This window comes from Carex rostrata, chromosome 32 (assembly GCF_964058835.1).
Source record: "Carex rostrata chromosome 32, lpCarRost1.2, whole genome shotgun sequence".
In the NCBI taxonomy this organism is placed as follows: Eukaryota; Viridiplantae; Streptophyta; class Magnoliopsida; order Poales; family Cyperaceae; genus Carex; species Carex rostrata.
Window position 1 is genome coordinate 4,018,759 of NC_135949.1, and position 11,236 is coordinate 4,029,994.

At 34.4% G+C, this 11,236-nt stretch overlaps 1 protein-coding gene across 2 annotated transcripts; it reads left to right on the top strand.

The window, feature by feature from the left end:
* Positions 1-407: 407 nt before the first annotated feature.
* Positions 408-5,692, top strand: LOC144547985 (uncharacterized). 2 transcript variants are annotated; one of them, XM_078296670.1, is made up of 5 exons: positions 408-823; positions 2,211-3,059; positions 3,307-3,597; positions 4,140-4,231; positions 4,738-5,692. In XM_078296670.1, exons 2-5 carry the CDS (start codon positions 2,238-2,240, stop codon positions 5,429-5,431), a joined length of 1,899 nt encoding a protein of 632 aa, XP_078152796.1. In that variant the 5' UTR covers positions 408-823; positions 2,211-2,237; the 3' UTR covers positions 5,432-5,692. The 2 variants fall into 2 exon arrangements, with proteins under 2 accessions (XP_078152796.1, XP_078152797.1); XM_078296671.1 differs by lacking the exon at positions 408-823 and adding an exon at positions 1,292-1,314.
* Positions 5,693-11,236: the final 5,544 nt, after the last annotated feature.

An 11,236-nucleotide genomic window follows, 5' to 3' on the forward strand; every position in this document is an offset into this window, starting at 1 on the left:
TATAAGATATGTGAAGACTAAATCCACACTAATATTAAAGGGCTCCTGAATTATAGGCTGTGGCTGGATTAGCTCTATTTAAAATCAGACGGTCAAACTTCGTTAACTCAAAAGATGCTCTTTTGGGTTAATGCAGAGGATGCGGACTTCTTCTTTCTCAGAGTGTGGTCTCCCGTCTCCCGATGAAAGCGAAAGCGACATCTTTCCTTAACGAATTCGCATCCTCTGAGTTATCTCATATTTTGCGTGACTTTTTGGAAAATCTGAACCGTTCAAGTACGTTCTGCACGAATCTCAAAGCATACATAATGCTGACCCCTTACATCACCTCCGAATAGGCACCGGACACGTCGGTCACGCAAAAGCTGAGATATCTCAGAGGATACGCACTCTTTCTTTACACACTCTGTCACGCACGCAGAGAGAGAGAGGGGGAGCGGGAGAGGAGAGAGAGAAAAGCGAAGAGGGGTAGGATTGTCAGATACTATTTTGCGTGTGTCAGTTCTTCAGTAACAGCTTTGGTCACCAGTCACTGTATCACCTATTCACCTCCCTCCTAGTTTCAGAGAGAGAAAAAGTACCTTCCCAAGAGGCAAACCTAAACTCTCTCTCTAGTCTACATCCAACCCAGGGAGGACAGCGATACCGTACATTTGGGAGTTCAAATTCGTGCAATTCGCGGCTTTGTTTGATTTTGTTCAATATTTCTACCTCCTTTTGTCCTTCTTTTTGATTCGGTGGTCTTATCCTGGCGCTGTCGAGTGCAGATAGAGAGAAAGTTCCGAACTTCGCTCAGAGATCAACAAAGGCTTTATCAATCAAGGTTAGCGGTGGTTGGCTACTTGACTTTCTTTTAATTTGATCAAGTCAACTTCTTTGATGTTCTTGAATTTAGGTCCTTTGTAGAATCAATTTCTGTTGGTTTTTAGACATCTATTTTCAAATTGAAAGGAACTATTTTTTTTTTTTTCTTGTTTTTCTTGGTTTACCAGCTTCTCTGGTTGGGTCCCATAAATGTTTAACAAGTAAAAAAAGGTGGTTTCTGGTTAATGTCCAGTGCTGTTTTTGGATTTTTGGCAAGTACATCGTGATAAAGAAAACCCCAATAAATTGGAACAGTTCACGAGTATTACACCATATCACATGAATCCAAAAAAAAGGGGGAGGGATGGGGGATATGATATGAAATAAATTAGGGAGTAGAATGAAATTTGATGTTGATAAATTTAGCAATTTTACATGTGCAAATAATGATTCATGTAGCATGCTGGTGGGACCGCGGAATCATGGGTATATGAAATAATTGATCAATAGGTAAATAAATGGTACTAATTTTCTATGTACTCAGTGATTCACCATGGAACCAAATTAACTGTCCTTTCCTTTCTATTATTTCTGAGGAGGAGAGGTTTGGTAAGGGAGGGGTGAGCTGGATTGGGTAGTGGTTTAGTTATTATAGCTTTTTTTTTATTTTGGGTACCACAAATCAAGTTTGGTGAAAATGTTGCTTGGTGATGGGGTGTACTACATAGCAAACCTTGCATGTCTTCTAGAGTACTCTATGATTTGGAATGGGCAGTATGGAGAAACCGGGCCGTCTGATTGAATGTACCAGTAGATATTTTCGGGGAAGAAGGTTATAGATTCACAATCAACGGCCGAGATCATGTGCATTCCAATAGAGTGCTTGAGATGGGTCCCACAGTGCAGTAATTTGCTTCTTTCATTATGAGACAAGTGCTTGGATCTCTCTAGAAAAGCTATTTTATCGAACACAGTTGGTACTTACCAGTATTGTATATACTATATACTGTACTAATTTTTTCCTCCTACCCGACCATGTATTGTGGTGCAATTAAGGACGTAGGAACGTTTCTCATACCCATTATAGGCAAATTGATATATTTCCTGATATATATTCCTTCTAATCTTTATATACAACCCTCTATCCTAGTCTGTGTAGAGATATATAACAAGGGCACTTTTGTCATGTTTTAATCTAAATATATTGTACAGAGGAATATTGAGGACATTTAATGATGTGAAATTGGATGAGATTTCTTCTGTTTTATAGAGCATGTGTAAATTTCCATTTTTCTGTGTGTTATATGTGATAATTTGGCAAGTCACACGTCTTCACATCGGGGAACTCTACGCACTGTCTAAATTTTATTCTGTTTCTATCACTAATTATCTCATTTGCTCTGCAGTGATGCAATTGAAGAGAAGCAAACAAAATGGCCTCGCTAAACCCGGGCATTCTATTAAAACTCCTCCAACATATGAACACTGATACTAAAGTAACCGGCGAACACCGTTCATCCCTCCTCCAAGTCATCAGCATTGTACCCGCCTTAGCTGGCGGTGACCCATTCGGGGCCCACCAGGGCTTTTATTTAAAGGTCTCTGATTCATCCCATGCCACATATGTGTCTCTTCCAGCCGAGCACAATGACCTAATCCAAAGCAATAAGCTCCAACTGGGTCAATTTATACATGTGGATCGGCTTGAAGGCGCAACACCTGTACCAGTCGTCAGAGGTGTTAGGCCAGTACCTGGTAAGCATGCCTGTATCGGCACACCCGAGGATTTGGTTGCAACGAATTCATTAGGGTTAGGGATTACTGGTAACAAGAAGGGAAAGGGATCACTAACCAAATCTAGTAGTTTTACTAAAGGAGATGCTCGTGGTACTATTAAGAAAAAATCAGCAGCAAATGCGAAAGATGATTCGGCCATACCATCATCTCCTACAAGTGTATATTCTTTACCGGCTACTTTTGGGAAATTCTCCAAAGCGGTGAAACAACATGCGACAAAAGGGAAAAGTCGAGATGACGGGTCATGTTTGGCATTAAAGGTGCCTATAATGAGCGGGAGGAAGTCATTGTCTGGCGAAATACCAGGGTTTCGGGCCATACCAGGTTTCGGGTCTGAACAAAAGAGTCTGAGAAAGAGTTGGGAAGGGGGTAATGTGGAATCAAGGAGTAAAGGAAAAGCCGGTTTGGATTTGAAGCCGGTGAAAGTTAACAAAACAACTGAAAATGGAAAGACAAAAGTAAGTGAAGATTTCTTATAAATTCTCTCTCTAACTATCAAATGTGATTTTTTTTTTTTTTTTTGTTAAAAGAAAACTATTTAACCCCACTGGTCAAAGTTAAAAACAGGAAAAGACTAGAATTCACCCGCGTAATTGCAACTTATTTCCTACCCAATAAGTAATACTTAAAAATTTTCATATTTTTTTGTAATTTAACCACTTTTATTTCTGTTATGACCTAAAAATATGATTTTTGTATAAGCAGACCCCTAGGCGAAAGTTACCATTAGACGATAAGTCTACTACACCAGTACCGAAAAAGGAAGATGCCAGAACTCCAAATTCTACCAAGAAAAGTACAAGCACAGCAACTGCGCCTTCTGATGTAACACCAATCAAGAAGCAATCTAATGTTGTAAAAAGAAGTTCTATTCTTTCGAACAGTCCAAATTCAAATGCAAACAATTTAGTGAAGGTTGAACTACCTAACAAGCGATTGACAGATCGGAATATCCCATGGGCATCTCTTCCCCCCTCTCTTGCCAAGCTAGGAAAGGTATTTCTACATGCTCAGTTGCAATTTTTCTAGAATGTTGATCTTACTGGTACAGACTAGAGTGGTACAGTATCCTTATATGGCAAATCACAGCGCAGATTGGTCCTTGCTACGGATCACTATTTTCGTTTTCAAAATTCAAATAGTTAATTTGAACCGTTCAACATGATTTTCATATGAAAATTGTACTTGCAGATTAAATTTTACATTTTTATAAATTTTTTACTATTTTTTTAGATAGGTAGAAAATCACTACTTTTGAATGTGTAGAATTTTTAGATCAAGAGAATTTCTACCCATCTAAAATAATAGTAAAAAATTCTAAAAATTGTACAATTTGATCTACAAGTACATTTTCATATGGAGATCATGTTGAATGGTTCAGATCAATTGTTTGGAGTTTTAAAATTAAGATACTGATCCATAGTGCGGACTAATACGTGCTATGCATAGTAATGTAACCTCACTTTTTTAATGCTCTTGGATTTTGTTTTCCCTTTTCCATTTTCTCCTTTAAACTTAATACGTTGCCATTTTGGTAGGAAATGATCAGATATAGGGATGCGGCACAAACAGCAGCCATAGAAGCCGTACAAGATGCCTCTGCTGCAGAGAGCTTGATTCGTTGCTTGAGGTATTTTGACCTTGAATATATCTTTACCACTTAATTACTGATGAGGGTTCAAATGTACCTCCATTATACCTCTCCATTTTTAAAACTACAATAATTTGAAATTCAAAACTTAAATGTTAAAATAAAACTGTTAGATATGATTTATATTATTTTCTCTATGCACACATAAAATATTATGACATTTCGACTTTATTTTGCTCGATATCAAGGTCTTGCAAATATACATTGACATGGATAAATTCTGGACATTGATTTTTGAACTTTATGATTTATACGAAAACAAAAAACCAAGTGTGATAAATTTCTTATGTGCATGTAGAGAAAATAATATATGTAGTATATATCACATTTAATGGTTTCATTTTGACATGTAAGTTTTAAATTTTTTTGTTATTACAAAATTATGACTTAAAAACAAAAAAAATCTCTGCATTTGAACCCTCCTCATTACTAAATTGCAATTTTTTTGTTAGAAGGTCTAATGACTAATATATCTCCTGTGACAGTACATATGCTGACGTGAATACAACGGCAAAGGAAGAAGACCCGCAGCCAGCAGTGGAACAATTTCTCTCTCTCCATTCATCCCTCTGTCGTGCCTCTCGCGTTGCTGAGTCTCATGCTGCCACCACAGCAGCTACAACAGACTCTGATTGCCCGGCCCCGCCACCTGAAGACATCCTAAAAATCTATACTGACCGCCGCCACCTCTCGGCCGCCTGGGTCTCGGCCGCCCTTTCATCCGACCTCTCCCCCTTCTCTCTCTACTCTCACTCCTCCCCATCTATCTCCCCACCTCTAGCTGTAGTTTTAAATGACGGTTCCAAGTCAAAGCCGTCCCCACAGTCAAAATTAAAAGCTAAGGCGAAAGGGAAAATTACTTCTACTGAGGCAACTTCAGCGCCGGCTGGCCCTGTGCCAGAATGGCAGCGTGGGGTGGGGGCCCAGGAAAAGGTTGACCTGGCCAAGTCGATGGGGGCTGAAGCGCAAAAGTGGTTCTTAGATTTTATCGAGAGATTTTTGGATGCTGATGTGACAGTGCAGGGAATACCAGATCGGGAACGGGCAGCTGCTATGTTGCCACAGCTGAAACGGGTCGATAACTGGTTAGGGGAGATGGAGGCGGAGACGGAGGTAACCGAGACCATCGAAAGGCTTAGGAGGAAGATCTATGACTACTTGCTTGCTCATGTCGAGTGATGAAAAAGAAATTTTAGTTTTTTTTTTTTTCTTTTCATTTTTTTCGTTTGGTTTTGTTTTTGGTGATTGGAGCAAAAGGTGGTATATGGTCCTGTTCTTTTAAAAAAAAATGAAGGATGTATACAAACACTGACCAGAACGATTTAACAAAGGAAAGAGAAAGATTTAACCTGTTTTTCAAAAAATGGAGGATGTATATATGGGATTGTTGGAACATATTTGTGATTTTGAATTGGCAAATAGCTATCAATTTCCATTTTTTCATTGACAAATTTGAGAAATACTGCAATTCCTTTCTAACAAAAGTGTACATGGATAAAAAATCTAAACAGAGAAAAAATTCTTCTGAACTTGTGCCTCTTAAGTCAAAATCTGAAGCCACCAACTAGTACCAACAAATAAAAAGGTATAAATACGCAACGAATAGAAGAAAATCATAAAATATTCTGCATTCCAATTGAATGAGAGGATCAGTGTACAAAAAGTAAACAAGTGACCAATTTGAATGAGTCTAAAATGTTGCTTTGAAGACAGTTAGCAGGTCATTTGACTTTTACCATCGGCTAGAAGCCAAACGGAATGGTTTTTACCATCGGTAGAAAAGTCAAACAGATGGTATTGCTAGCGGTAATTGATCTGGTCCCTCCTCACCAAGTCTTCTAGCGTTCTGTTGTCTTTTTTTTTTTTTTTTTTTTTTTAATTTGTAAGATGGTGTGTGAAAGAGTACTATTAAGTTTGATAATTTCTTGTACTTGTAAGATTTTTTTTAATTTAGTAAATTTGTGCCGTATGTTCTCATGGCTTTTTTTCAAAAAAAAATTTCACGTAAAATCTTGTGTCTTCTCTATTTCTTGTACTTGCCTACTGTTTAACATCTTGTGTAATCCTCTATTTTTCTCCATCTTATTTTGCCCAACATAAAATTCCAGAATTGCAAAATGCTAGCCTCGACTCGCACACACACGCGCCATTGCGGTCTCTGTTCGATCTGATCTGACTTGTTCCTGATGTAGTTATGAAGATGCAAGCAAAAATAGAAAAAAGTTTGCATTCATGGTTGCTTATCTTACATCACAATTCCTAAACAATTTTTAGTATAATTTTTGCATAGTTTGAGGTGCTTGACAGATATGTTTCAGTTTTGAGTGCAAAATCAGGTACCAGTACAATCCCCTTGCTTTACTCTTAACATTGTTTTTCTGGTAAGCCATTAGGTGTGATTGTGATAATGTGCTATGAATAGGGGCGGACCTAGTGTAATTCAGAGGGGGGCAATTGTGAATTTTGAATTTTTATACAAATTTATAGGTTCGGTTCGCCTTTGTTCTCCTTTGGAATTTTATTTGCCTCCCCTCTGGACTTTTGGTATTTAATTTAATGTTAAATTTAGGTTTAAATTTATGATAAATTTTTTGAATTCTAATTGGTAATTAGAATTAGAAGTTAGAGTGTTGAAAAAATTAGAAGTCAAAGTATTGAAAATTAAAAAATAGAACATTGTCTTTTTTTTTTTTTATCTAATACCCAATTAGCTAATGGGTTTGAACCCGATTAACTATTCAAATCCAATTCGTTATTTTTTTGTCCATTTCTGACAAAAATTCTGAATTTGCCCCTGGCTATGAAGGACATTATTTCAAAGCTACTAAAATGGACAGAATTTTTATTTTAGAAACATATTAAATATTTTGTTCAGAAGGAGAAAGGCGAAAACTTGTGTCGATGCACTAGAAGGAACCGAATCATCGATTCGGTTTAGTTAAACATTTTTTAGGAAACCAAATCATTGATTCAGTTCCTCAAAGTTTGTATGCAAATTTAAATTCTTAATCACAAAAAAAAATTTAATGTGCATATAAAAATGTCTAGAAACTTATTCAATTTCTTCTATGGCATCAAAAATAATTTTCCATCTTTCTGATTCCTTACAACAATTTAACACATTTCTAAAGATAAAAATTTCTGAAAATAAAGGTTGTCAGTTGCAAAAGAAATTGCTTACTAGAGGAAAATGGTGTCTGTTGATTTCTGAAGAGGTGGAGAATAATTTCCAGATAAAAAGAAGGTTGGTAGGGGTGTCAATGATACCCTTTTAGCCGTTTACCCGACCCGTACCGTATTCGATAAGGTGGGTATGGGTAAGAAATTTTTTTCGTTAGCTTATTGGGTATGGGTATGGGTAAGGATTTTTTTTTGTTAGCTAAATGGGTAAGGGTACGGGTAAAAGCTATTTCGTACCCATTACCCTATAGGGTAATTATATAAAATATAATAATATGATAATATTTGAGCAATAATTAATTAGTACTTTTATTATTTAGTATATAATTTTTGTTGTGAGAAAAATATTAAACATATTATTTTTATTTGTATGTTTTGTTCTTTAATTAAATAATTAATTTTTTTCGAAAGATATATTTTTATTTTTGAATTTTCTTGTTTTATAAAAAAATATAATTTAGTTGAAATTGATTGCACAATTATTTTTATTTTTATTTTTTATTAGTAATATCATTGTGTATGTGCGAAATAAATGAGTTTTGATGTTCTATTTGTAAAATATAATAAAACTAATTATTATAGTCGTATTATCCGTTATTCACCCGCTACCGTTTCGTTACCCGATAATTTTAACGGGTAAGGGTAGGGTAGGGTAAGGTCAAATCTTAATGGGTAAGGGTAGGGTATGGGTAAGATCATTCTTAGTGGGTATTGGTATGAAAATGCTCCCACCCTACCCGTATCGTACCCATTGACATCCCTAAAGGTTGGCAAGTAAACAATTTTTGCCGAAAGGGGCAAAATGGTCAAGCGCCGAATAAATGCCCTTGATTTATGTTGTATGAGTGCTAGGTCCAGCTACTCTAGTATAAAACGGTTAGAATGCACCAAATAAAAATAAAAATAATGCATCATATAAATGATATGCAACAAACCATAACCAGCATTTATTGAATAAATTTTACAAAAAATCAAAATTGTTTTTTTTTTTGGAAGTGTATCTACATCAGTGTTGTAAATAATGGTATGTGGTTATCGGTCGGACATGGTACCGCCAAGCGATTAATCGGGAATAATTGAGAATAATCGAAAATAATCTGCCGATTAATTAAGAAAATTCTTGACGATTTTATTATCGCCAACGACTAATCGACCGATTAATCAGCCTAAACAGACGTTTTTTACAACACTGATCAACATTGATAATTTCATTCCAATTTAAAATTCAATTTCATTTGAAATTTTAAAGATGTGTGATATTTTAATAAATCGAAAAAATCATTTTAATGAAATTGCTACCAAACTCTATTTAGTAAAAATATTAATTCATGTTTGCTCATTTATATCATCGATTTGGTTTTTTTTAAGCATTTTTTAAGGAACTGAATTACTGTTTCGGTTCCTTAGAATTTGTATGCAGATCTCAATCCTTAGCCACAAAAAAATGTCACTCAAAAATATCTAAAGGAATCAAACAAGTAATTTGATCCTTCTCTATAATTCTTTACATAATATTTAATACATTTCTAAAAATAAAAATAAAAATTGAACATGGAGGTTGTCAAATTCAAAAGATATGGTTTACTAGGAAAAATGGTGGCTATTGGTTTCTAAAGAGGTGGAGAATAATGCTCAAATAAAATGTCGGCATGTAAAGCTTTTGCCGAAAGGGGCAAAATGGTCAGGCACCGAATAAATGCCATTGATTTATATTGTAGGAGTGCGAGTAGTGCTAGATTGCTAGGTCCAGCTATAGTATCAAAACGGTTAGACTACATAAAAAAACAAACAAAAAATGCATCATATGATATGCATTCAATATTTTAAAATGCGGTCACATATGCTTCTACAGTAATATTTCATATATATAATTTTATGTAGTCAAGTTCAAGCGATTTTTAATATACGAGCACATATATGATCCATACGGACTTGAAAAAGCTTAAAAAGTATTTTGCGGTGAAAAATATTATAATATATAACCTTTATAATATGGTAAAGAGCACAAACCACTAGACTAAACAAGTTTTTAAATATGAATTAGTTTTATTTTATCTATATTTTTAACATAGTATAGTAAAACTGCATATGTACTTTCGCATATAGATCCGCATATACGGCCGCATGCTACATATGCACTATGCAATGGCCTTTCGCATGCATTAACAAAACCGCATTTTAAAACATTGTATGCAACAAACGATAACCAGCATTTCTTTTTTTCTTTTTTAAAAAAATGTAAAAGTCTAGCCTTCAGATTTCATATAACCAGCATTTCTTATGTAATTAATATGTAACTCTAATTAAATTACCATAGTACCTTAGTTTATGTCTAATTAATAATGACAAAGTCAAAATATCACTTTAAAAAGAAAAAAGAAAAAGTAAATAAAATTTCAGCATCAAATGCGTAATTGAATATGGGTGTACCAAATCTCAAAACATATTTTAGTAAAAATTGAACTATTAACTTGAATGTGTCAGCATCAATTGTATAGTTTTAACTTTGTAATTCTTAATTTGAGGTAAACTAAGGTTTTTTAATAATTTAATTAGATTTAACATAATATTAATTATATGAGGGGTTAATAAGAAAGAGTTGCAAAAGTTGAAAGGTAAATAAAGATAAATTTAAGTCTCCAGAAATAAATAAGAAAGAAATTGTACAAGTTATGAGGGGTACATAGAAAACTATGCCTATTTTTTACTAAAATAAATTTGTTAGCACCTATCTGCAAAAGCTAGGAAAATAGGTCTCTCTCTCCTTCAATTGCTTCTCCAACCAAAAAATGTTGCTGTCAAATTTTATGCAAGAAAAAAAAAATAGTAAATAAATTTTAAATTTTGAAACAAATACCAAAACTGTCTAAGTTTGGGTTCATGAAGCTAATTAAAGAGCAAACCAATTTTTTATATAGTAATTACTAGAAGTCATATTTACAAGATTTGTTATATGATCCAAAGAAAGATTGAAATAAGCTTTTTATAGATTTGTTGGCTAGAAATAGTCTGAAAAATTAAACCATAATTAAATTTAAGAAATCAGTAATTAGATTTCATTAAAAAAATCATGAAATTTTTAATTAAGCCGTCTATTTTTAAACTGATACAATCTGCCCAACAAAGATTGCACAGTTCCCTACATGAACCAATTTTTTAATCAAATTGCACAGTTCAAATAATAATTAAAAACTTTCAATATTTTTAATGAAGTTCTTGAATGGGTCAAATTGACTCGTTTTAGAAATCCTTACACCGAGATGGTTACAATTAATCCGGGACAACTTTTAAAGCATTTGATACCGAAATTTTTATACGAAAATAAAAATAATATTAAAAATAGAAAATATCGTGTGAGAATTTGAAAAATGGGAAGGCGAGACGCCATGGTACACTCAAGACCATGGAAAAAAAATATTTCGTAAGTGGGACGTCATGGGACAATCCAATCTAGGAAATGAAAAAAATAAATAAATGAGGGACGCCATGGGGCAATCCAATCCAGAAAAGAAAAACGAGATACCATGGGACAACCCAACCCACAAAACAGAAAAATATTGTCAGAATAGGTAATATTTTTTCATTTCCTGGATTGAGTTGTCCTATGGCGATGCACTTTTTTTTTCCATGGATTGAATTGCCCCGTGGCATCCCACTTTTGAAAAAAAATTGTTTTTTTTTGTAGGATTGAGATTTGCCATGGCGTCTCTACGGGACGCCATTGCCCATTACTGCCTTCCTTTTTTTGTAAATTTTCACACAACAGTTCTTATTTTTAATATTTTTTTTTTGGTTTTCAATAAA

What these genes read in the sequence shown, in the direction of transcription:
- LOC144547985 (XM_078296670.1), top strand. Translation starts at nt 2,238, where the DNA reads ATGGCCTCGCTAAACCCGGGCATTCTATTAAAACTCCTCCAACATATG. An exon ending in CTGAAAATGGAAAGACAAAA is followed by an intron (nt 3,060 to 3,306) that starts GTAAGTGAAGAT and finishes TTGTATAAGCAG; the next exon opens with ACCCCTAGGCGAAAGTTACC. An exon ending in CTCTTGCCAAGCTAGGAAAG is followed by an intron (nt 3,598 to 4,139) that starts GTATTTCTACAT and finishes CCATTTTGGTAG; the next exon opens with GAAATGATCAGATATAGGGA.